Source organism: Polypterus senegalus, chromosome 15 (assembly GCF_016835505.1).
Source record: "Polypterus senegalus isolate Bchr_013 chromosome 15, ASM1683550v1, whole genome shotgun sequence".
NCBI classification, from domain to species: Eukaryota; Metazoa; Chordata; class Cladistia; order Polypteriformes; family Polypteridae; genus Polypterus; species Polypterus senegalus.
In genome coordinates, this window is record NC_053168.1 from 50,227,230 (window position 1) to 50,255,146 (window position 27,917).

At 36.5% G+C, this 27,917-nt stretch overlaps 2 protein-coding genes across 8 annotated transcripts in view; one reads left to right on the top strand and one right to left on the bottom strand.

The window, feature by feature from the left end:
• The window catches only part of LOC120516067 (chromobox protein homolog 3-like), a 126,002-nt gene that overhangs the window by 11,981 nt on the left and 86,104 nt on the right, over positions 1–27,917 (bottom strand). Inside the window, exons 1-2 of one of the 6 annotated variants that reach the window (XM_039737519.1) lie at positions 5,671–5,783; positions 3,653–3,715 (exon numbers count right to left, since the gene is read on the bottom strand). The exons of 1 other annotated variant lie outside the window; for it this stretch is intronic. In XM_039737519.1, coding sequence (XP_039593453.1) covers positions 3,653–3,673 — 21 coding nt within the window. In that variant the 5' untranslated portion in view covers positions 3,674–3,715; positions 5,671–5,783. Of the gene's footprint in view, positions 1–3,652; positions 3,716–5,552; positions 5,592–5,670; positions 5,801–6,903; positions 6,998–7,814; positions 7,908–27,917 lie in introns of those variants that run through there. 4 more of the 6 variants (XM_039737520.1, XM_039737517.1, XM_039737521.1 and 1 more) reach the window with 4 other exon arrangements.
• The window catches only part of LOC120516066 (endoplasmic reticulum membrane sensor NFE2L1-like), a 41,304-nt gene continuing 38,055 nt past the window's right edge, over positions 24,669–27,917 (top strand). For both annotated transcript variants that reach the window (XM_039737514.1, XM_039737515.1), the window contains exon 1: positions 24,669–25,516. In XM_039737514.1, coding sequence (XP_039593448.1) covers positions 25,064–25,516 — 453 coding nt within the window. In that variant the 5' untranslated portion in view covers positions 24,669–25,063. The remainder of the gene's footprint in view (positions 25,517–27,917) is intronic.

Consider the following 27,917-nt stretch of genomic DNA (forward strand, 5'->3'; position numbering starts at 1 on the left):
AGGTGGCAAAATACTATTCCCTGAAAGAATTTTTTTCAGTTTTAAAATGGAAGGCAGTTTTGATATCAATAAAAGAGATCAGAAAAAAAAACTATTTTTCACTTTTGTTATTTAAGGGCAAGTGAATTTAACTGGAGGATAAGTGGATTTTCTAAGTTTACTTGTCCGTGGAAAAGTAGAAAAAAAAAAATTGGATTTCCACACCCCTGATCACATGGCTTTATTCACATAAGAACACCTAGTAAATTCCTGAAAAAAAAAAAACATGCAATGTCTAACTAGTATGAGGACAGATAAAACACAGTACCAACCATCTCCTTACGTGGTTAATTTACTAGCAAACACACACACATTGCAGAAGCTAAAGCCAATTTAATGATAATGTGAATTCTCCAAAACACTCTCAAATTCATCAATAGTTTTATCCCCTTGGAAGAAAACATATAGGCTCTTTATAATTTGTGCCTTTGAAATTCTTTTCTGCATACACTCCTGTCATTCACAAGCAAACCTAAAATAAAAAGTTTAAAACAATGAGCAAATTAAATAATTTATCCAGCTATACTTCACCTTGAAAGCACTTAAGATTAGTTTTAACTGTCAGAAACTGGACATCTATTCTTTACTACAACCATTACCAAAATTACAATATAAATACCTGTACATGATTTTTTTTAAATGCAGTTAAGAGGAAATACTGGGTCACATTTAAGCATTAGGAATATGTAGTGTCAATATTTATAGTTCATGTATTTGAAGACCATAGCCTATGCAGAATTACTTTAAGCAATTTCCAAATCAGAACTTAAAAAAGTTAATAAAACATACAATCCAACTCTTGCTTGTAAGTGCAGTCATTGTGCCTTTTCAGATATTTCTAATGTGGATTTTTTTGAATCCAAGAACATCATTCATACTTTGTGAACCTCAACTGATAAGTATTTTTTTGTCACTGGACTGATTTCCTTTACAAATGTTTTAGTGAATTTTACCTTATGAACAGAAATGGTACCAAAATTATCAGGCAAGTTGATTTAATTGCTATTTAATCCCGACTCAGCAAACAAGAAAATATAAGAATGGTGCCGTTTAACAAATAGATGAGATCTTGTAAATCTTAAATTTAGTTAAATTCGCTCTTATACTACAACATATTGGGAATCTGAACAAAAAGTTGCCTTCAAACCAAAATACCTAGCTGGAATGAAAACAATGCCTCTATGGCATCCTTGCCCCAGACCAAGGGCTACAGTTTTTTTTGTTTTTTTAAAAATGTCAACATGGTGTAAACTATAACCCCATATGACAAAGTTAGTGAACATCAATGGTAAAAGGCTTGAACATACAGCAACATAGTCAATTAAAAAAAAATAAAAAATTTGCGCAAACATTTGACTTAATTAAACCCTTAAAGCTTAAGCAAGACTAGTAGCGTGCAGTCAAGTTCTTCATGTAGAATCTTTGGTTTAAAATGGAGATGGACTCAAACTGTGTACTGCATACTGACTCCATGCAGACAAATGTGGACTAACCTGTCGGCAAATAAATGATTTGATGCCGCAATAATCAAATTTACCATTGTAGTCCAAGCCTAGCTTTTCCAGCCTTCAATGAAGACTTGGGGTTAACCTGCAAATGTTTCGTAACTATTTCAATAGGCATTGATTGCTATTCTAACTAAATTTTCACTTAATAAAAAAAAAACAAAAACACCCTTTTCCTACTTGATACCATAACAAAATTCAAGGGGGCATCTTTATTTAAACAAGTCTTCATTGCAAGAGGACAGCTCTGTGTTGCAACCTATATCTGATGGATGCCCAATTAAATTAATTTGGCATTCATACGTGTGTGGCATGTTTTGGAGTGTTGAACTCATTATGGGTTTTTCTAATAAAACAGATTAAAATCTTTCCATATTTTAGCTACCATAAGACAAGCCCAAACCCAAAACAGCAAGAAAACTTTCATGGACTTAACAGAAAAAAAGTAAATGCAAGTTTATACAGAATAGAAAATACCAGTATAAATTTGTAAACCATCCACAACTTGTTTGCCAAGCCAGTTCTCTTGACAACACTGTTCAAGAAGAGATGGGGTTATAACCATGCCAGACAGACAGATTGTTCTCAATTAGTGAACTGTGCATTTGATGCATTACAATTACTGTAGAGCCACCTGTGCAGTACGAATATGGAACACCCTAGTTTGTATCAGTAAAGGTGGAGGATCTTGCTAGTTCAATTATCAGGAGGTACAGGCTAACTGAATGTGAAATAACATTCAACATGTGCATTCAGATCTGGCAATCATCAGGAATACAGGAAAGCCAAGTATACCTTGGAGAAAGTAATCAAAAGGTGCAAAAACAAAGTACTCAAGAGAAACTGCAGGAACAATTGCCTGCAAATGACAGCACAACAGTCTGGAGAGGCTTTAAGCGAGTCATGAACTACGAGAGAGGGGGAAAAAAAAAAACAAAAAAAACAAACCAAGATCCCTGTCTTGCTAATCAGTTGCTTTGAAAGACAATTGGACAGAAGTCTATCAGATAGTCCCACTGTCACTACTCTACACTCCTCAGCTTCCCCATCCAGTCATCACTGCAAAAAAACCACCTGCAGCTTAATCAAGAAGCACAATATCTCTCTATTATGAAAAAAATCCTGGGAGAAAAGACAGTAGATGAGACGTGATCTTCATGTTAAGATCACGGAAGACACTTAAAGACCCGCGAGACGAAAGAGAATGGCCACGGAGCGTCTCCCGGGGACATTAAACGTGAGAATTTGTGCCAAGAGATTGACCCCAGGACCGTCTCTTGATGACGTAGAACATGAGATTCTTGCAAGACACACTCCACTTACAACCAATATCAAATAAGACCACGGGCAGCAAAACTTTCCGTCGTGTGAAGGATTTGAGCATACACAGATCCAAGGGCTCAACGCATATAAATCGCATAAGGACTATACGCTATAAATGAAATGTTGATGACTAAGTGAATAAGAAACCAGAATGGAGAAATGAGACTCAAAAGCATTGGAGAGAAAAAAAAAAGAGCAAAAAAGAAAAATAATCTAGGTGCAAATTCAGAAAATAAGTTATCAGCCCAGAACAAGTGGAACTGAAAAAAGTAAGTCCAATCGGGCTCAGAATTAAAAGACAAAGTAGAACTTCATAAAGATGTTCACAAATGTTGGCGCTGTACACATGCAGAGCATGTTAGAGATTATGAAAGCAGTGGAATATGAAAGGCTAAAAAAAAAAACACACAGTAGAAAACAAAGTAAAACATCATAAAGAGGTTAAAAAAGCAAGAGGGCCAAACACATACAGAGTAGGTTAGAGATAATAAAAACTGGAATTAAAAAAAAACCCAAGAGAAATTACTCTGAAAAATAACAAAGGCTAATAGAGATCGAATATATAGACATAGGTGATACGTCAGAAGTATGTAAATATTGTAAGGCTTTGAAGTTTAAGTCAGAGAATTTCAAAAATGTAGTTTACCTCACATATATTTATTGGTTACTTTGCAAAAAAAAATTAACTGCTGATGACGTAGATAGTTTTGTCTGTGCTAAAATTCAAAAGTGAGAAACCTATCCTGAATTATGGTACATAGTCATTAAACACATGTCTCACTGACCTCATTTAAAAGATTCAGCATATTGGGACTCCAAAGATTCCAAATATTGTTTTAACAGAAGGTCTGAAATAAAAGTGAAACTAATGAAATAGCAACAATTCAAAGAAAAAAAAAAAAAATCTTAAAAAAAAAAAAGTGTGTATCCGGAAAACCAAAACACGGGGGTTGGCGAGTGAAGCCCCCTAGTGAATATAAACATGAAAGTTGCAGGCTCAGACCTTATTTCCCCTTCCATACTCCGACATTATGCAGACCAGTTACCTACAGTATTTGCAGACATTTTCAACCAATCTCTGGATATGTGAACTTTTCCTGCCTTCAAGACCTCCACCATCATTCCAGAAGCAAAAAAAAAAAAAAAGGGGTCACAAGCCTAAAGAACTTCAGACCTGTAGCTTTCTTTACTGTCTGTAGTAATGAACACCATATTCTGAATTGTATCAAGAATGCTACAGAAGATTTCCTAGACCCATTTCAGTTTGTAAACAGAGCCAACCAGTCTGTGGATGATGCAGGAAATTTAAGTATGAGCTTTAGTTACCAACACCTTGATAAGCCAGGGGCATATGCGAGAGTAGGTTTATGGACTTTAGCTCTGCTTTCAATAGTCTTTCCTGAGCTCCTGGATAAGAGACTCACCTAGTTCAACCTGTCACTAAATAACAGAATTTTTTACAGATAGGAAACTATGTGCGGCTGGGCATACACATCTGACCCATTAACCCTTAGTACTGGTGCACCGCTGATGTGTCTGCCCCCCCCCTATTCTTCACAATTTACAAAAATGACTGTCCCCACTGCCAATTAGTCTGTCACATTTCTTAAATTTGCAGAGGACATAACATTAATAGGCCACATACAGACAAGAGGTGGAAAAGCTCACATTGTCGTGCAGCCATAATAATGTGGACCTTATCCAAAAGATGATCATACATTTCAGGAAACAGTTACCAGCTCACCTATAATTTTCTATAAATGGCTCAGATGTTGGGATGACAGAATCATTTAAGTTTCTGGGCACTAAGCTGTCACAAAACCTTTAGTGGGACGATAACATCACATGCATTATTAGGAAAGCCCATCAGAGAATGTTATTTTTGCATCAGCGGAGGAAATTCAGTCTTCCTCAAGCAATACAGGTCCAACTCTACATAGCCATCATGGAGTTCACTCTGACCGCCTCTTTATATCTGATTTGGTGCTGCCTTTGTTAAGTCCAAGACAAATCTGCAGCGCATCAAAGTACTGTATGTGAAAGGATCATAGACTAACTTGGCGCACACTTAAGCCCTATACGAATCCAGAGTAAGGAAGAGGGCTGCAAATATCATTGCTGATCCAACCACACACAACCACTTCCCTCCAGCAAACGTCTTGGTGCAGTGAAAGCTAAAACACGTCATCTAAACAGATTTTCTCCATATGCAGGTATTCTTACTAATCAGGTCTGAGCTTCTACTCAGTATCTACGTATACCTGCACATTAGACTGCCAGGACATTCATTTTTTTCTATTAATTTGAATTGCCCCTGTATGCTGCATAATATTTTATATATATATATATATATATGTTGCACCAATACGACCAAGGCAAATTGTACCTGGCCAATAAAGTGAATTCCAATTCTGAAATTTGGATACGGTTTCTAGAGCACCCTGCATTTTGAACATGCAGCACAGGCCTGTAAAACGTTACTACGGAATGCACCCGGGAGAGCAGAATATACATATAAAAACACTACACACACGGGCCGCCTAGGTAATCCTTACAACACGTAGAGTACCGAAAGGATTATTACGGTCATAAGTAATTTCTCGAGTTTACCTAGGAGTAGTAAGGCCCAGTTCTACATGCGGACAGCGGCCTTTAAGACATAAGCAGCAACGAGCAGATACATACTTTTTGCGGCCTCGGGATTTCCATTAAAATACACAGTTACCTACACCGTCTATTCTCTTTTACTGAAAATAAAATAAAAAAAAAAACTTGATTACTTAATGTGGAATACTTTAATTACCTTTTACGAAAAGTCAAGGCGTCTTTCTCAAACAATACCAAGAGCCGAGCTCACCCTTTTCTATTCCTCTGGCGCCAAAAACAACCACCTCCTCCCTTACATTACACAGCCCTACACACTTGTTCTGAAGACAAAAGGGGCGGGACACAAATGAAGTATCGCGATAAACACACTAAAAGAATATTCCAATATTATGTTCTACACACGCACGAATAAACCGTGCGATTATTTTAAAGTTCGTTTCTTGAACTCCAAATCTAATGTTAAACGCTCTGTTGGAACTGCTCCAGCATCTTTATCACACTCTTAAGACTTTGCTTATATCTTAAGAATGGTATGCTCCGAAGGTCAGAACCGCGCGTATTAGCAGACATTTGAAATGAGCTAACGGTTAAAAATGTAAAATGTTTAATTGTTAAAGTAATCTATATGTTCTTGAAACATGCATTTTACTTTCTTTGATAAGGGTATTCATGTTTAAGTAACGGCTTTACGGTAAGGCATATCGATTTGTACCTTGCCAATTAACGGAATACTTTAAACCGTAAATAAATAAGACAACAATACGCTTCCGTACACAACAAATAGAACATGAAGAAAGAAAGAAAAAAAAAAAAACTCGTGCGTTGTGACAAGGACGAAGTAGTCCGACGCATTTTAAATTTTCTCTTCAAGGTGTGAAACTAGAAGACGACGAAAATGCCCCCGACCTTTAATGGAGAGATTGGGTAGCGTTTATTTGGAGTCGTACGGGACACCCATAGCAACGGATTTTCATAACTACAAAACATTCCTAATATAGGAGTATCCTCGCTTTAAACATGACAGTTTGTGAAATCATTATAGTTTTATTCCAGTTCGGTACAACATGAGCTTTATAAAAAAAAAAAAAAACAACCTTTCATAAGGGGATAATAAAAAGTTCAATACACAAATTTAACCGGATATTTAATCATCAAAACATCGGAAGCATACATAAGGTTAGGTTTAAAGGTAAAAAACCACACACACGCCACTAAATACAACTCCTCTTATAAATCGTTTTTGCGCGTACCTGCTCTTTCAGAGTTAAAATGGAAAAATGTACAAGAATAGCGAATGCAGATACCGTTCAACAAATACATGTACGTTTGAAATTCTAGTGAGAAATTAAAATACAATTACAAGCAGAAATTGGTCTGCAAGTATAAGAAAAAGGGCAAAAAAAAAAAAAAGGTAAGAAAGAGAACCTACTAGGATCTTCTGAAGGCTGACATTGAGATCCATACAGCCTAAGCCTAGAGTAACCATCTATTGCCTGGTTTATCAAACATTACTCTTAATTTCATGTAATTAATATTTTTTTCTCTTTCTATATAGAATAAACCTCAATTAAACTAGGACAATAATAATTCGTATTGCGGTTTCGTAGCTGATCTACTGTGTATGAAGAGATAGTCTGTGATGGAAACAGTTAAGCACATGCCAGCGTTTATTAACTAATAAGGCAGAGATTAAGAGTAAATGGGGAAACTGGAACCGAATTGTCACCTTGCACAAAGATGCAGAACAAAATTGTCTTTTAAAACAAGGTATTTACTTACACTTTAAAAATCTTTTAAGTTATTTACTTTACGTGAGAATTATCCACGGGAAAGTGGGAATCAGTGTTTTCTAAGACTAATTATTTGGCTTTTGATAGTTTTGTAAACTGTGACTAATGCATTTAACAATAGAAGGGGACAACACTGTAGATTTTTTTTAAAAAAAGTACAGTTTCTATATAGCGCCTCAAGCATTTCTGTCTATAAATCATCACCCAAGACCTATCATTGTTTTAAATAACCCCCAAGGAACGGGGTAAATCACAAACAAAATGGGTACTATTTGAAATCTTCCAATTAATTTCTGCTTATTTACTTTTCCCGTTATATTGCCATGTCTTAAATATAATTAGAGTAACAAATTTAGGAGTTATTGTCACAAGTCTTGTTCCACAGTCATTACATTTTTTCTGCAAAGTTCCTAGTAAACTACTCAATACATAAACTGCAGCCTTTCCAATTTAGAGGTTAATTAAAGATACATCAAGTAAAATTTAACACAATTACTTTATAAACTATTTTAGTTTTAACTTTTTTTTCCCTCCCCTTACAATAACATACCATGATTTGAATCCAGCTCCTCCAACCCTGATTGTAGAGAGACACCAGCCACAGCAGAGCTCACCCTGCATAACCTTAAATCGTTATTTCTCGCTAACAAAAAAACGGGGGAGGGGGAATAGGGCAATTATTAATTGGTCATCAATTGATTGTGTAACTTGTTCAATTAAGAAATCAAATTTCTGCAAATTTGATAAATGCATGTTTCACTCAAATTACTTTCAAACGTCATTTTTTGTAATGCATGCTTTTGTTGTTTTTTGTAATACAGCAATCAGGTCTTGAAAGACAAATTTTCATGATGAATATATATATGTATATAGTTAGTCTTTAATGAACTGGGAAGCAAGTTAAGACCCATTTCACATCTTTAGAATCATGAGTATTAGAATGAGTCACTGTGGTACTCGCTTTCAATCTGGGGAAACCTAGTTGCTACTTTTTTTGCTGCCACTAAATTATTATTTCAAGGGCTGTCTACCCTGCTTGTGACCCTAAGTTGGCTTTAATAGGACTGAACTAGATACAATAATTACAATTTTGTTTCCACGATTCTGGATTATTATTTTAAAATAATTACCAGGCTTTATGAAGTCAGTCATGTCATTTTCCAACCCGCTACAGTATATACTAGCACAGGGTCACGGGGGTCTGCTGGAGCCAATCCCAGCCAACACAGGGCGCAAGGCAGGAACAAACCCCGGGCAGGGCGCACACACACACAAAGGACACACTTGGGACAATTTAGGATCACGGATGCACCTAACCTACATGTATTTGGACTGTGGGAGGAAACCGGAGCACCCGGAGGAAACCCATGCAGACACGGGGAGAACATGCAAACTCCACGCAAGGAGGAACCGGGAAGCAAACCCAGGTCTGCTAACTTGCGAGGCAGCAGCGCTAACACTGCACCACCGTGCCGCCCGCTTTATGCAGTTATTAGCTTTATTTACCTAACAATAAATGTATTTATAGTACATTTTATAGCTATGTTACTTTATTTCATATAATCTTTTAGTTATTTTTTATAACAATGTAATTTTATTTCTCATCTAGGAGGCTTCGCTCGCCAACACCCCAGCCTGATCTACACGCCGCAGCCACTTTGTGTTTGTGCCGCTGGCATAGGTGGATTTCACTTTCACCAAACAACAAATCTTTTAATTTTCGCGCATACGCCTCTTCATTGGGAAGGAACACTACTTTTCCCTGATGGTAAGACGAATTAGCCGATCAACAAGTCTCCGACTTAAACTTTAAATCCGAACAATATGTACATACTTCTGTCATATCACCTATGGCCATATATTCGATCTCTTTTCGCTGTTCCGTTATTTCACCGAGTAACTTCCGTTTGTTTGCGCTAATTTGATCTTTAATATAATTTTCTTGAGACTTTTGAATTTTAGTAGTTTCATTATCTCTAACCTGCTCTGCATGTGTATCACGCAAACGTTTTTGAACTTCTTTACGACGTTCTACTTTGCCACCTACTCTTTATCTTTTATTTCTGTCCCCAGGCGTGGTTTAATCTCTTAGCACAAAGTCTAGTCTCGCAGGACATGAAATTCTCTCTCTGAAATCTCGTCCCAGGCTAAAAGGTCTTGTCTCGTGCCATGATTTTTTTTTTATATAATAGAGAGATGTAAAGTAATATTTATAAATCTGTCCTACACATTATAATTATTTCCAAATAAGGGATGTAATTTTATATTTTTCATAAGCTGTTCAGTAATCACAGATAAACAGTGATTAAGAAAAAAGATAAATGACATCTGTAAAATATTAATATAAATAAATACACTTGTATTAAGCTGGTTTGATACTTATTGGATGGATGGAAATATAAGTGGTGTCAGGAAATGGTTTTAAAATATCCATCTATCCATTTTCCAACCTGCTGAATCCGAACACAGGGTCATGGGGGTCTGCTGGAGCCAATCCCAGCCAACACAGGGCAGGAACCAATCCCAGGCAGGGTGCCAACCCACCGCAGGACACATACAAACACACACTAGGGTCAATTTAGAATCGCCAATCCACCTAACCTGCATGTCTTTGGGAGGAAACTCACGTAGACACAGGGAGAACATGCAAACTCCATGCAGAGAGGACCCAGGAAGCGAACCCGGGTCTCCTAACTGCGAGGCAGTAGCACTACCACTGCGCCACCGTGCCGCCCGGTTTTAAAATATGTAAACTCCTAATTAAATACCCAATCAAAGTGCATCTTAAAAATGAATACTGTATTTCTTTTATAACTATGTGAAGAGTATGTGAAACTTTTATTGATAAGGCATTTTTCAAAAAAGTTAAAGGGCGAGGGAATCATAAATCTTTTTAGTGGACTTATACAGAAAAGGAAACAATAAGGCACCATGTTTAGGCCTAGAAAATTGTATGATGGTTACCATCTGATTTTTAGCTTTCTTGCATTCTAAATGTTTAAGGAAACTGTAATTAAAACATCATAGAAAGAGTTGTGGAGCATTCTGATTGTGAAGTGTAGTACAATATGTACATGACATTCACATAATTTCATTAGTGGCCCATCTATTTTTTCTTTTTAAAAATAATAAAAAAAAAATTACAAATATAATTTGATTGTTGATATTGTTGAAGGTATCAACCAGATTAGTGCTAATTTAAGTGTGCACATTTACTAACACCCAATAATACAGAGGGAAACATTACTTCCTTGTCTCTCTTGCTTCATGCTTTGTAACATTCAAAATTTGTAAAGGGCAGACATATACAGTAGGAGAGACTAAAATGAAATACATTAAACATAGGGTAATGCTTAGGCAAAAAAGTAAGAGAAGTATGAGGTGATCCACTGTTTGGGTGTGCTAAAGACATTAAATGATATCGGATATCTGTTGTGACTTTTATAAACTGTTAGAATAAAGGAGACTCAACGATACCACTCCAAGATAAAAAAAAAAAACTGGGGACAAACAATAATTCCAAACTAAGATGATTTTGTGTTTTTCTCCTGCACTGTGATTTTTGTATACTGTACTTAGAAAAAAGTTTAATTTGTATTTCTTGTGTTAGGCAAAGGAATACAACTGAGTGGTATCTGTACTGCATGGGACAATTTTTGTCATTTAGTTTGTATTAACAAAGCAAACAACAGTACAAAAGAGATTAACTTTGCTTAAATTAATTAGATTAATTCTTGGATGAACTTATGTTATAACTTCATCCTTTCAGAACTTTCGGATGTTCTTATTAATTTCTCTCCTCTATCCACAATATCATCTTCAGAAAATGGAATTTCACTTATTAAAAAATGCTTATGTTGTTTTAATTGGGATGTGTAGGGCAAGCTGCTTTTTTCCAGTCATCTCTGAATTTTTTTTATGGTGATAGCTGGTGGGATGGGGACTTTATTACTTTTTAATGTGGCATGTTTCTTATCTTGTTGTTTCCCCTTTTCCTCTGTTTAAAAATAATTTTAAAAATATTTACAAAAATACAATTGATTAGACTGCATAATTTGAATAGCTTGAGGGAGCAAAACTGACTGTAGGGTTCGGAGGATAAGCATGGATAGAAGCTTTATATCAATAAAAACTTCATCTGAAGAAAAGTTTAAAGGTGACAGTCCTGTCAGATATGTTCGATAGGGTGTGAAAGATTCAGTCCAAATCTCCAACAAACATTGAGCAGTAATATCTTTCATAGAACTGCTTTAGGACTTTATTGATATCAGAGGAGTAAAACCGAGCAAACTCATTAAAAACTGAATGTGCAAAAACAATTCTTAGCCAGAAATGTATTAGATTATTTTACAAGTCATTTAAAATCTAAACATCACAGCACAAATTAAAAGCATTGAGATTCACAGAAGCTAATGATGGGTCAATCATTATATGATTGTGTAATACAGACATTTCTGGCTTTCCATTTCAAGTTAGGTATCAGTATCATTTTATTTTTTGCTGCCATGCACAACACATTTTCCAGGGAATGCACAAAGTGTTTTTTGTGGGTAATAGGTCAAAATTCTTCTTAATTTATGAAGCCCTTAAATGTTTTAGATAATATCTATTTCAAGAAGTTTACTTATTTGACTCACTACTTGTTAGCAGCCCAGTTACTTAACAGCTCTGTGATAACAATAAGATACTGCTGCTATACTGTACAACAGCTGAGAAATGAATTTAACCTTTTCCAAAAAGTCTTGATCCATAGGCTTCTTATAAAGGTGCACAGATTCCCCATTCTGAGTGTTTTTATGGGAATCTAGCACCCTGCAGTTGTTTTCTGAACTAAAACAGGCTCATTTTTTTAAATGAAAGGTGTATTAATTTATACAATTTTTATAGTTTTAGCACCTATTTTGTGTGTTTTATTTTTAGAGCTAGTTCCTTCTATTTCCTCTCTTTCTTTTTTTGTACTAAGGTCTGCTGCTCTTGTTAAAAAGCAACCTGATCAATACCAGCAGTGATGTGTGGAAGATTGATAAACAGGGGTTGGTGGTCATTGGTCTGCATGGTTTTCAAAAGTCTGTTGTACTGGGCAAGGCTCTGTAATTAATATCTAAACTTTGGAAAAACATTTGTAAAATGTTGTGAATTAATTTAAATTTAACTTCTGGATAGTATCCTAAAAGTAATATTCAGTGTGATGCAGTATACCTGGATTCGGACATACAATTATTCTGTTCCAATACAATCAATCTGAATTATCAATAAATACTTTATTCTTAACTTCCATTTTAAATCACAAACATTTGAAGTTTATTCCACAATCACATCTTTATCCAGTCCTACTAATTATCTTAGGGACTTAAAAAGGAAGAGGGAACTGATATACTAAAACCTTATGACAGCAGGAACGTCTCCCAAAAAGTTTTGATGATCATAGACAGAGACTTCCAATTGACTTATAGGACTGGAAGAAAATGTGGCAGCTGAAGAAAGACCTCCATCTGAGTATGCAGTCCAGAAAACTAAATATGACACTGATGTTTACACTATTCTAAAGAAAATGTTGTTTCAGTTTCTTATCAACTGGCTATTCCATGTCATATCAGGATGCATACAACTTTTTATGTTTCACACCAGTTTCCAGTAGTCCATTGTATCCAGCTAATTTTCCTCTCCCTCCCATTTAGTTAATAACGATTTAGAACATAAAGTGCAGGAAATCCTTTTTTCTTGACATGTGAAAATCATGTACATTATCAGGTATCATTGGATGGTTTTGGTCCTGAGGATAGATTATGAGATGTTCACACTCCCTGAAAATGAAGGGGGTTCATTAAAGATTCCCATGAAAACAGGACAGACATGTTTGGAACCTATGTCTTAAAAGAGGAGCACTGTCATACTTCTGTGAGTTAGTTTTATTAATTTTATTATACTACTTATTGTTTATTTAATATTAAAATTAATATTTCATTTATAGTTTCATGCATTTTGGATCGTCATGGGCACCACCATTTTGTTCTCTTTGCTTATCTGCTGTTATGGCCGTTGCTAGGCACTCTGACTTGACTCCAGTTGAAATGTGTGTGACATCCTGACACCACCAATATAAATCATGGGTATAATGTTAATTCAGTACCCAGATACTTGGGTAAAATATCAATTATAAGTTTGTGTTTGTTTGTTTTTTTTTTTACTTCTGGTACAGATCTACATTATTTGAAGACAAATGTTAGCATTAATGACAGGTAAACTGAATTGGATGAGCAGTATGAGAAACTGCTTGGGTGTCTCTTCATTTAAGCCATTGTTTGAAACAGCAGAAAAAAAGGAGAAAATTTCTACCTTTTCAAACAATAGCAAAAGCTTAGGGCACAAGGCAAGAACCAACTCTGAACAGGAAGCTGGCCCTTCACAGGGTATGTTCATACACATAGCCCTACTTTCTCACATCAAGTCAGTCATCAATTAGTTTAGTGTGCAGCTCTTTGGGATGCAGGAGGAAAAACACACAGAGACATGAGAAGAATTTATAAACTCCACACAGACATTGTTCAGGCTAGGACCTGTATCTTGGGCTCTGGAACTATTAAGCAGTAACACTAACCACCATATGATTGTACTGCCAATTAATTAATACTCAGTAAATTAAGTAAATGATTGACTGCATTGTTACCTATACGCTGTATAATACTGACAAAATGTATTAGGTAATTTAAAACCGAAAGTTAAGAGTTATTATTATAGCTACATACTATATGTGATGAAAAAATGTTTTCCATTCCGTCATTTATTTTTAAAAATTTTTTCCAATTAGCATGACTGTCCCACAGCTCCAGGAATCTGAGTGCCAGTAATTCTTGACCTGGTGATTCTGTGTGTGAAACTTTCACATTCTCTCCATGTCTGTGTTGATTTATTTGCAAGTAATATATGTGAACAATTTCAGTGATGGACTAATATCTTGTTTAGGGTTGGTTCCTGCATTGTGCTAAATGTTGTCCAGTGTTGCTAGGGTAGGTTCTGAGACATCTTAAGATTTGAGAATGGATGGATAGATGCATGCATCCATTCTCATATCTTAAGAGGAGAATGCGGAGGGAACATAAAAAGTTAAAATCCCTAAAGTTAAAAGGATTATGGACTCATGCATCTCAAATTATACTCTTCTATCTTTTCATTGTAGCGCTGCAAACATTCAGGTGAAAATGCGTCCATAAAAGTTACTGAATGGGCCCTGAAGGTTACCTGGCCCAATTTGTTTGTTAACAGAAAACTGATTGCCTTGTCTGGTCAGTTAGCCCAGATCTTTATAAAAGACTGTCTTCATAGCTAAATGGTTCACTTCCAGTGCTTGAAGGGATGTGTATTCTACTCTGAAATGCCTAAGAGTGTACTTTAAAGGGGTTTCTAACCCTGATAACTTGGAAAAGACAAGAGTAGGCAAAAGGAAAGCCCAGGAGTTACTTGTTACTTGTTTTAATTTTCAAGACAAGATTTTCAGGAGGCATGGCACTATCTAACTTTCAATTTTATTATTAGGCAGCAAATATACAAGCTATAAAGCCAAGGAATTTGACACAAATAGATGTATTGCAATATAAATAAAATCCTGCTGTACCTCTTTATATGTCTTTCTCTGTGCCCCCAGTATTGACAAATTATCATCAATATACAGTACTAATAATCCAATTGACCAGCATTCATTCAGAATATGGAAACAATGCAGAAAGCACTTTAAGCTAGAGAAGCTTTTATCGCTCACAACTCTACAAGACAGTCATCTTTTTCTCCCCTCTAAAACCTACACAGTATTTAACATTGGAAAAACGTTCAGGATTAAAATACTTAGAGATATGTATATAGATCATGTATTTCCATCTTATGGTTAATTATGCTTCAAATTTAACTTCCCATCAACACAATCTTCCACTACTTTCAAATCAGAAACTTTGCTAAAAGAAACCTGCCTAATTTTCCTCACTTCCCAGCTAATTCTATTCCAGAGGAAATACTGATCAGTCTTGAAGACTTAGGCAACATCTCAGTTATATATAAAGTCCCTTCCTTTCAAAGATATCTGGGTACTATGGGGAAAGAATGTTTCACTTAACATCTCAAAAAAGGAGTGGAAGGCAGCCAAGCATAGAATACACTGTAGCTCCAAATATGCAAAGCATTCAATCATTCAACTATCTAGGTTAAAATTGTCCAAAATGTATCCAGGCCAAGACTCAACCAGTGAACATTGCAATCTAGCTCTAGCCTCACTGGGCCACATGCTTTGACCGTGCAAAAAATTCATATTCTGGAAAAAAAATCTTTGAATGCCTATCAGATAGCCTTTGTGTCACAATTACTCATAACCCATTAATAGCTGTGTTTGGTGTACTCCCAGATCAGCTTAAAGTGGAAAAGGACAAATTGATTGTAATTGCCTATACCTCACTACTAGGATACAGACTTACAGTGGGATGCAAAAGTTTGGGCAACCTTGTTAATAGTCATTGTTTTCCTGTATAAATTGTTGGTTGTTACAATAAAAAATGTCAGTTAAATATATCATATAGGAGACACACACTGTGATATTTGAGAAGTGAAATGAAGTTTATTGGATTTATAGAAAGTGTGCAATAATTGTTCAAACAAAATCAGGCAGGTGCATAAATTTGGGCACCACAAAAAAGAAATGAAATCAATATTTAGTAGATCCGCCTTTTGCAGAAATTACAGCCTCTAAACGCTTCCTGTAGGTTCCAATGAGAGTCTGGATTGTGGTTGAAGGTATTTCGGACCATTCCTCTTTACAAAACATCTCTAGTTCATTCAGGTTTGATGGCTTCTGAGCATGGACAGCTCTCTTTAACTCACACCACAGATTTTCAATTATATTCAGGTCTGGAGACTGAGATGGCCATTCCAGAACGTTGTACTTGTTCCTCTGCATGAATGCCTTAGTGGATTTTGAGCAGTGTTTCGGTCATTGTCTTGTTGAAAGATCCAGCCCCGGCGCAGCTTCAGCTTTGTCACTGATTCCTGGACATTGGTCTCCAGAATCTGCTGATACTGAGTGGAATCCATGCGTCCCTCAACTTTGACAAGATTCCCAGTCCCTGCACTGGCCACACAGCCCCACAGCATGATGGAACCACCACCATATTTTACTGTAGGTAGAAGGTGTTTTTCTTGGAATGTTGTGTTCTTTTTCCTCCATGCATAATGCCCATTGTTATCCCCAAATAACTCAATTTTAGTTTCATCAGTCCACAGCACCTTATTCGAAAATGAAGCTGGCTTGTCCAAATGTGCTTGAGCATACCTCAAGCGGCTCTGTTTGTGCTGTGGGCGGAGAAAAGGCTTCCTCTGCATCACTCTGCATACAGCATCTCCTTGTGTAAAGTGCGCCGAATGGTTGAACGATGCACAGTGACTCCATCTGCTGCAAGATGATGTTGTAGGTCTTTGGTGCTGGTCTGTGGGTTGACTCTGACTGTTCTCACCATTCGTCGCTTCTGTCTATCCGAAATCTTTCTTGGTCTGCCACTTCGAGCCTTAACTTGAACTGAGCCTGTGGCCTTCCATTTCCTCAGTATGTTCCTAACTGTGGAAACAGACAGCTTAAATCTCTGGGACAGCTTTCTGTATCCTTCCCCTAAACCATGATGGTGAACAATCTTTGTCTTCAGGTCATTTGAGAGTTGTTTTGTGACCCCCATGTTGCTACTCTTCAGAGAAAATTAAAGGAGGAGGGAAACTTACAATTGACCCCCTTAAATATTCTTTCTCATTATAGGATTCGTGTATGTAGGTCAGGGGTCACTGAGCTTACCAAGCCAATTTGAGTTCCAATAATTAGTTCTAAAAGTTTTTGAATCAATAAAATGACAACGGTGCCCAAATTTATGCACCTGCCTGATTTTGTTTGAACAATTATTGCACACTTTCTGTAAATCCAATAAACTTCATTTCACTTCTGAAATATCACTGTGTGTGTCTCCTATATGATATATTTAACTGACATTTTTTATCGTAACAACCAACGATTTATACAGGAAAATAATGACTATTAACAAGGTTGCCCAAACTTTTGCATCCCACTGTATTTTGCTTAACTGGAAGAATCACAGCGCACCTTTTATAAGTCAGTGGGTAAATCATATTCTATAATATTTGAAATTGGAAAACCACATATTTCTTAATTATACGATCTGTTCAAATTTTTTTTTTAAATATAGCAAGATCTAATTAATAACATTTTAGAATAAGCTTTCATATTGGGGAAAGGATAGTCTCCCTTTTTTGTTGTTTTTAAAGATTTGCTCTTGCTGTTGGCTGTCCTCTCTCTCTCTGGTGGGTGTTGAATTCAAGTTTGTTAAGTTTGATTTGATTGTATGTAATGTTATTTTCTTTGTGTAAATGTAAGTCTTGAGTGTATGGAGTGTTATTTTCTTCAAATAAAATCTATAAAAAGACAAGATTTTTAGATGAACTGATTAAAAGATACTGAGAAACCTATGAGAGCTATTGTTTTTTTCATATTTTGACTTTAATTTATCAAGCAGTTTTAAAATAAAAGCATTTCTGCATTCTACCAATGAAAGTTTTAGTCAAAGAATGTGCACACTGGTTAGTGGCATTCCCTCTAGTAGTCACAATATGCAAAATATTAATTTATACTAGGGACAAACCTCATGCTTTTTTAACTCACATATGGGTGGCCTCTTTCAACTAATTCCTTTATAGCTTTCGGCACTCCTCAGATTTACGGCATAGTTTTGACATGTACATACAAAATAAAAGTAAGCATTAAAGAATAGACAAATAAGCCAAATAATTATTTTACAGAAGAATTATTATAACTGGTCACCAAAGATGCAACTAATGTGCTAGAGATATATGGACTAGATCAGACAGAAACTGCAAGCAAAACAAAGAGATGGCATCAAAATGATGCTGGAATTCTTAGTACCGTATGTCAGAACAAAGCCTTTTTTCAACTATGATTATTACATTTCAGAATTGTGGATGTGGATAACAGCACACACATCCTTCAACTTCAGCAAAGCATACCCAACTTAATTGTCGTGTATTGCATTTTGTTGCTCAATCCTTTGAGCTCATAACAACACAAGATACATAAGTACTTCTAATTCCCACTGGTACTACCTGGTAAATGTCACAAATTATATAACACTAATCATGGTGTTTTCAGCACCTAAGATGGTTGGCAATATCCTTCCATTTTCATGCACACGGTATTGTATACGGAGTCAGAAAAAGTCCCCCAACTTTTCAGTTATGTGACTCCATTTTGTAATATAAATACAGGGTGTGAAGAGTGGCAGAAATCCGATAATGTGAGCTGGCATATAGCATAGCATTTGTCCTTGACCTGATTCTTCAGGTTACATTGTTCTGTATCAGAAATACCTGAATTATAGTAGATTCTAGTATAGAAAAGATTACTCTAAAAGAGTCCAGAGACTCAAGCTATTAGCTGTAACTGAGAACTGAGTCCTGTGTTGTACTCAGTCAACATTTGTTTACATTTTCCATTCATCCATTATCCAACCTGCTATATCCTAACTACAGGGTCACAGGGGTCTGCTGGAGCCAATCCCAGCCAACACAGGACGCAAGGCAGGAAACAAACCCCGGGCAGGGCGCCAGCCCACCGCAGAAGTGTGATCCTACGGAGTCTATTTAGAGTTACTGTGCGTCTTTGATATCCTGGGTGGGAGGCATTGGAGTACAAAGGGAACATCTGTACCGACATGCAGTTTAAGACCCAATCCTGCATGGAAAAGGCAAGCTCCAAAAAACAGTGTTCCCAAGGTCAGCCTGTTTCCCTAGCATACTGTTGTGGCTAATGTTTCTACTAATTGTGACATTTATTTGAAGCTGATGGCTTAGCCATACTGATTAACTGGGTTTTGTGTGCTTATAATTCCAGCGCCAGCCCACCACAGGGCACACACACACACCAGGGACAATTTAGGATCGCCAATGCTCCTAACCTGCATGTCTTTGGACTGTGGGAGGAAACCAGAGCACCCGGAGGAGCACCCACCGGAGACGGAGCACCCACACAGACACGGGGAGAACATGCAAACTCCACGCAGGGAGGACCTGGGAAGCGAACCCGGGTCTCCTAACTGTGAGGCAGCAGTGCTACCCACCACGCCACCATACCGCCCTTGTTTACATTTTACCTTACAATATTCTGAACCACAAGTCAGACCCTCAAAATGTTTTATATCCTGACTGTTATTCCAATGTTGTAATATCTTTATTATTAATGAGATCCAGCCAATGCCTTATTTCTGTTCTCTTAGTGTCTTGTGTTTTGTTGATACTACAGAAAATCACATAAATAAGACATTTAGTCTCATTTGCATTAAATACACATTTGATTGATTTAGCTGGGTTTTCCTCATTAAGCCGTTAATCACCCCACCATTCATAGGCCTAGTAGTAATATTACACTTCATTAATATTTATTGACAAGAGGTGAAAAGGATATACCTCCAAGAATATGCTCTAGCAACTCAATCACCTCCTCCCATGACTGTGCTGATCAATGTTTGCCAAGTTTGATGTCACTGGAAGGTTGCTTGTCCTTTTCATATAAGCATTCAAGTAGCAGTATCCATAGCCATTGAGGAAGGACAATCCTGACCACTGAAGATACTAGCAGTGTAAAAACTGTCAGAATTGAATTTGTACTGAGTAGGAAGCCTGGGGCCTGGGGCCAGAGGCAACTGACAAGAGGAAGTGATGCCAGGATTGAAATTGAGAAAGAGAAATGGGAAATGAGGAAGGATTGCTTTACTGTGCAAGACATGGGAGGATGGGAAGCTATACTGCCTGACAAATAGAGCTAAAAGTCAAATGGCATTTTAAATTATTTTTTTCATCCCTAGTCTGCATTTATTGTTTATTGAACACATCCATTTTTGATATATTTAGAAAGCTTGCCATCATTGCAAGTACAAAGAGATGCCATATGGGAAGTGTCACTGTTATAACAGAATCGTTAGTAGATTGTATAGGTTATCCTCTGGCCAGTACTACATACTTGTAAATAAATGCTCTACAAGTAGTAACACCTACTTTTTGAAGGCTCTTTCATAACACCGTCTGGTCTTCCACAGCACGAATTACTGTAGAAAGAAGGACGTATCCAAAAAAGATAATGTAGTACATCTTCTGCGGATAACTTTAGACAATAAAGGAGATCTCGAAATGCCATTTGTATTAAAACGTTAACAGTTTCCCGTTAGAATAGCTTTTGCAAAGACAATTAACAGCCAAACATTCAAAAAAAGTAATTTGATTTAAAGGAGAGAAAGAAACAAAATTAAATCACGGGCAGTTATACTTTGCGTTGTCACGATGAAAATCCAAACAGAGAATCAAAATTCAGTGTGACATTGACAAAAATTTAACTCCAAAAATTGTTTTAACTGAAGTTTTACAGTAAAAGTGTAAGTTTAAAAAGTATTTGCATGTTAATTTCAAAGCCAAACAGAATGAAATTGTATTACGCAATGAATAACTGTAATGCAACATGAAACATAATTTACTTTCAAATTATTACATTTTACTATTTTTTAATATGGTTAATTACTCGCTGTAATGTATAAATAGTTAGTTTTATTATGCATATGTAACAATTCCCATGAAAATAACAATCTGTTTAAATTGTACATCTGCATCCCCACATGTGAGCGGCAGAACCGCAAAGTGGCAGCGCATAGCGCAGGCCCGGGGGTTAGTGAGTGAAACGAGCAGGGGGCAAAGACCCCTAGTTCCTTTAAAAGACAATGTTCACTTTATCTGTATGCAGATTATACTCATCTATGCCTTTCTTTGAGACAAAATTACATTTCTTTAACCGCTTCCTTAATTATTTATGTCAGTGACTTAAATGAGTCAATGTATGATAGCTATCTGTTTTTGAGCACAGAAATAACACGTGTTATTAATTGGAGGGAATGATATAAACCACAACAATAACCTGCCATTTGCTTAACAAATTCTGCAAACACTGGAAACATGAGAGCAGGATTTGCACATTAGACTGATCCATTTGAGGGATCTTTTCACATCAACTGCTATAATTAGATGCCTGAACAAGGCCCACATCAGTGACAAAACAGTAAGGGACATGCCCCATGCTGCTTGTCTTAAAGAAGGGTGTCTTGTCAAAAGCCTTCTGCTCACACCTTCTACCTGTACATCAGGACAATGACAAGCCAAACATCATTTAATGTGCTGATATTACCTTAGCCTGCCTTCTCTTGTGCCTTTAACAACACAGAGCATCATCAAGATGCCCTGAGGTACAATTTCGAGAAATGTGTTAGTACCCAGCAACTATATCAAGTACTTCCAACGGCCTGCAATATAACACTACAACTGCAAATTCAGTGGCTCAATGGATCTATGCACTAGAGGTATCAAACGGTGGTGGCTGCAAGAGATGGTCGCACAGGATACTGACACTACAAGATGGCTGTTTCAATGTTTACAGTTGTTATTGTTCTTATCTTTTTTGTTGTTGTGTTATTTTGTTTTGTTATTATTCTAATTTCTTTATTGTTATTTCAATAACAATTTGAATGTTGAAATTTTAGTTAAACAATGAGGGAGTATTTCTTGTTTTCATTAATATGTATATACTATGTGTACTGTACACAGGAGAGAGAGAGAAGAGAGATTGGGAGCATGCATTGATAGTATCTATGTAAACATGATTTTGTTTTCTTTTTTACCATATTTGTTTGTAAACATATCAAGCTTCAATCTTCATTTAAACAGTATCTATACATAAACGTGATATAACAAATATGGCACATTTACATTTTGTAGTTCATTGTATGATTTAAATAAATGAATACAGATTTTGCATGTGCACGAAGTAATTACACCCCTACATTTATTACTACCACAAATACCTAAAATAAGAATTAGATGCACCGGATCAGGTGCAAATGATTAGAACATCATTAGGGGCTTCAGAAAGAAGGTTATAGATACCTAAGTGTCTGGGAAATTATTTAAAAAGATCTCCAAACTATTGGAAATCAACAATTCCTCTGATTCCAAACAACTGCCAACTTGTCCAAGTCAGGCCATTCCAGCAAGTTAAGCCTGAGAGCAGAACATAAGATGCTGACAGAAGTCTCTAAGAACCCCAGAATTTCATCACAGGACCTACAGGTAACTCTTGCCATTGATTTCAAAGTGAACAAGTCTACTATTAGAAAAAGGCTATAAAAATAAGATCCAATAGGAGATGTGTCAGGAGGAAACATTTGTTATCCGGAAATAACATCATGGCAAGACTAATATTTGCAAATGAACACCTAGGCAAAAAGCATGACTTCTGGAACAATGTGCTCTAGACCAGGGTGTTCTCAAACTCGGTCCTGGGGACCCACTGTGGTTGCAGGTTTTTGTTCCAACCAGCTTCTGTTTTTAATTGGGCTCCTGGGCTAATTGAGTGAACTGTTATTTCCCAGATTCTGTGTTTTAATAACAATATAAAAATTACAAAACTAAATTTGGTAAAAAAAAAAAAAAAAAAAGATTAAAATGTATTAAGCAGTTATATAGGAATAATGTGTTTTTTTTCTTTTTAACATCTTGATTTTTATTCTACATTTCCAGGTGTTTTAATTAGTGGGTGTGATGCTAAAGTAGTTGCAGATTTTCGGTGTTTCGGTGTTGTTTGCCTGGCTGTCTGTTCTGCTCGTTTTTAATTGTCATTATTAAGACAACAAGAGCAAAACGGAACAGATAAAGAGCAAAATATTATGAAATCAACAAAAAAAGAGAGTTAAACATTTAAATCAATAGCAAAAACAGAAATATTTCTAAATGTCTCAAAAATGTAAAAATCATTATGCTGTGCTTTTCTCAATGCAGATTAAGAAAAGAGAGAAAAAAGAAACAGCTAATGAATGAGATCAGCGTTATGAGTTGTTGTCACCGATTATGAAATTGGTTGAAACAAAAACTTGAAGCCACAGTGGGCCCCCTGGGTCCAAGTTGAAAATCACTGCTCTAGACGGAAGAGCCAAAGACAGAATAATTTGACTACAGTACCAATAGACATGTCTGGTAAAAATCAAAGACAACATTTGACCAGAAGAACCTGATGCCAACAGTAAAGCGTGGTAGTGGAAATGTTATGCTTTGGGGCTGCTTTGCTGCGCCAGTCTCAGTAGCTTGCTATCATAGAATCCACTATAAATACCTCATTGTACCAGAGGGGGTAGGAATAATATGAAACCAGCTGTCAGAAAATTAAAGGCCAACCAAAAGTGAACCTTGTAACTTGACAATGACAGTAAACATACCAGTAAATCCGTCAAATAATCGCTAAAAAGTAAAAAAAAAAAAAAAGTTAGGTTATGGAATGGCCGAGTCAAAGCCTGAATCACAATCCCATCGAGATTGCTGTTGGGTGGATTTGAAACGGATTATGCACAAAAGACAAACTTCAAATATCACACGGCTGAAATAATTCCCAGTCGATGTCAGACTGGTGGAAAATTATAAGCAATGTCTACTTTAGATTGTTTCTGATAAAAAGGGACAACACCAGCTATTACAACGAAGAGTGTACTTACTTTTTCCACCAACTGAAATGGCATATTGTTTTTTTCAATTATATCACCTTTATCGGGAGAGACCGTTTAACTAAATATCAAAGCTTGACATCCACATGTTAAAGAAAAAAACATTTCATCGGGGGTACTTACTTTTTCACGTGACTGTGTATTTGTTTATGTTTAATGCTTACAGTATCACATGCAGAGAAGATTAGCTTGTGTTTTTGTTGCTACATTTGCAGTTAAAATGTTAACTTTTTAAATTCTCAGTAGAATAAAAAATCCCCGTTTGGTCCCCAGCTGGATTGAAGAAAACTGAATAAATGTATTAAGTTTTGATTTTCCTCTGCCATTTGTACACAGTTGAGACATAACATTAAATCACACTTTTACTTTCCTTTTGTTTACTTTTTGGGTCAAGAGAATGTGAGACACCAACATTATTGTTCATTAACGGGTCGGAAAAATATACTGATCAAAAGAACTTCGAAAAAGAAAAAAAAATACCACAGTTATAGGTAACAAAAATTTCTTTCTTATAAACTACAACCACGTTAACTTTAACGCGAAGAGAGGGTGCAAGTATTTGCAACTGAAAAAACGCAATGTACAATAGACATTGTAGTTTTACGCGATGCTGCTAACACTATATTTTAAAGGTCGCTCGTCAATGAAGAAACTACAATTCCCATGATATCCTCAAAAAAAAAAAAAAAAGCCGAAAGGTTACGCCCGAAAGAATTGAAAGAGGCCGGTTGGTTACTTCCATGTACATAATGCAAATCCTCCTGGCTCAGTCTCCTCCTCGTGTTTCTGTGAGAGGGGATTATGTTTTTGTTTCTGTTTTTTGGGTTTGGTTTTCTTTATTTCAATAATGGAAAAGGATAGTGAACAAAAACTATAATATTCAGATGTTAATAATCGGCTCATTTAACGATATACCTATGTGTTGGAATCGTCCGATTGAATTTGTCTACATATCAATGTGGCTTTAACCTGTTTCTTTACAAGTGGACGAAGCCGGCAACTTAGGGAACAGTTTACCGGTATTGTGTCTTTGTTTGTACAGCGCCGCTCAAGGGACGCGTGCTCTTTTGTGTTAAGTTTCATTTTCTTTGTTTAAAAAAACGAATTGTGCTAATTGATTATACATCAGAACGAAAAGGTTAACATTTTCGTTTGAAATATGCGCTACGCTAAGAAATTTATTACAGAAAGGTTGATAAGGTTTGTCGTACTTTGGAGTTTAGTGGGGTTTCGCGTTGATTTGGACTCGTATTACTTTTCGCCACTTTTAGAGTCAAGTCTGGGTTCAAGTTCAGCTTATGTTCAAACACCATTTCATAACTTCGGGGACACATTAGAGGGCTACAATTTGCATCCTAAATGTCCCGATTTGGACTATTACTTTACAAGCAGGAGGTTGCTGAACGAAGTGAAAGCATTAGGGACACCACATTTCCCCATCACGGAGGTGAACGCATGGCTGCTACATGCGGTATCCGGAGAGCCTGACAGCTCGGGTACAGCGACCCAGGGGCAGCAGACTGGCCATGGAGCTTTGGTCATCCAAGGGGAGGAGAGTCCGCTGGAGTCTGGAGACGACAGAGGTTCAGCTGAAAATGAACTTAGCAAAGAGGTAACAACGTTTCTTCCTTTACAGTAGAATTTTCACTTTCTAATAATGTCTTCGGGTTGGCTAAACATCACAGTATTTTGCAACCTGCTTAATCCAATGCAGGGTCACTTGAGGCCGGAGTTTATCCCGACCAAGGATGTTCGGGAGCAATGCGTGAACCAGGGCGTTGCAAGGCAAACTCGGGCACACGCTCACACGGAATGAATTTTAAGATTATATCTTTTCCAATTGTGGCAGATAAAACATTTGAGGAAACGGCCAAATTTTGCACAGACAACAACCGGACTAAAGCTACTATGCTACAGCGCTAACCACTGTGCCATCGAGTCGACGCTTGGCCGAATAAAACGTGTTAAATCTCGTTGTTGGCAAGATATGGGCGTCTTGAACGCGTTGCAAGCTCTTGCCGTGAGTGGTGTAATTAAATGATTTAGTTTTAGGTGTGTCGTCTATACGTGTGTATAGTTACTCGTATGCTTTACTTTTTACAATCATATCAACTTTCTTTGTACTTTTTGTATCAATGAGCCAAAGTCATGACAAAAGCTGTGTCACAAAATGCTGTTGCCAAACTTGAAAGATGACATTCAGCTGGGAAAGTCTTCTGTCAATTTTCAGAACCTTAATTTTCTGTTACAGGGACACAGGTAGCCCTATTCTGGCAACAATTGGTACAAGGCAGGGACCAATTCTGAACTTGATATTGGTCAAATATAGGGTGCAGTCTTTCAAGACTTAACCAGTTTATATTGGCCAGTAAAACTGGAGTACCCAGAGACAAGCATGCAGGGCCGTCTTAACAATTTCAAATACCCTCGGGGAAAGTAGCGTGCTTGGGCCCCTGTTTTGATAGCAAAACAGAAATCTACATAAGCATCAGAAACAACGTGGGCCCCCAGGCCAGTGCCCATTGTGCCAATATGTTAAGATGGCCCCAAAGCCATGTGGACAAAGAGAAAATACATAGTTTACTTAGTTGGTGTGTGGGAAGGCAAAATTAAACCTTTGTTCTGGTATATTTATTTTCAACCTTGTAATTGTGCACATATTTATTTATTCTTCCATCCACCCATTTTCTGACTTGGTTATCCAATCAGGGATGCCATATTCTTTTATTTTACTGTTGAGGCGCTGAATAAACCATGCAGAGTATAATGAAAGTTCTGCATTAATGGAATGCAAATTTTTGCCTTATAAGGAGTATTTTACATGTGACACGTGCATACATTGAAAGTAGTGAAAAAACAAAATATATCTTTTTTTGCCATAGTGCATAGTGAGTTTTTTGAGTTTGGTGACTCAGAGACCTAAAAGCAGTTACTCAAGGTGTTTAACATAGCATTCTTGAAGATAGTACTTTTTTTTTCTGGGTGATGATATAAATCTTTTAATAACTGACAATATTGCAGTGTTGCCCATAGCATAGCAGGCAGTGGTGTTTGCCAAGTTTTATCTGAAAATTTCTTAATTTTTTTTTTGTATGATGCATGATTCAAAGATGGTGCTTTTTCCACTACTGCAGGAGAGTGGGTATGAATCCTTGCCAAACTGTTGCCTGGATGAACTTTGACTTCCTGCAATAATAAAATTAGAGGAAGTGTGTACAGAAAATATGTGGGAAGATTTTTCATCCAGAAATCACATTAACTAAGGTTAACAATAGAAAATCTAATGTCCTAGGAAGAATTAGACTTTTGGTATAACAGAGATAGTACAGTTCATTGACATGTCCATTATGGAATGTTCCATAATGGGCATGTTTTCAACCATTTTCATAATGGACTTTATGTCACAATTAAGCAATGGAATTGTAATAACACAGGGTCTTTGGACAGGTACAGGCTTGGCACCATTATATAAACAAAGATGCCAGTTTCACATGGCAGAACAATCCAGCACAACCCAATTGGCCTTGAAGTTATTAAACAAAATATAATTGGTGGAATTATATATATATATATATATATATATATATATATATATATATTAATTAAAGTGTTCATCTGCATCTTATATCGCATTGAGTGTGCATTGGAGTGATAGAGTAGCACCTTGTTCATGGTTTCACTTTGTCTTGTTCCGTGTGAATCAACCTCATAATTGAATTCAGTGAGTTTCAAAATGGGTGTACTGTATGTTTTGGAGAAAAATGTTTGAGTATGGGTATTTGAGTGCATCTATGATGAACAGGCAAATTAAGGGATTAATTCCCTACAACCCTCTACTAGAGAAAGAAAATGTATGTAATTGATACTCCTCCTGCTCTTTCAGCCTAAGATATGAATTTACAAGATTCAAAATAATTTACCCACAGATCCTTGTAATTGTCCACTTAAAGTTGCAAATACTTTCATAATCCTTAATTCAGTATTTATTACTAATTTATGAATGTACTTTTTCA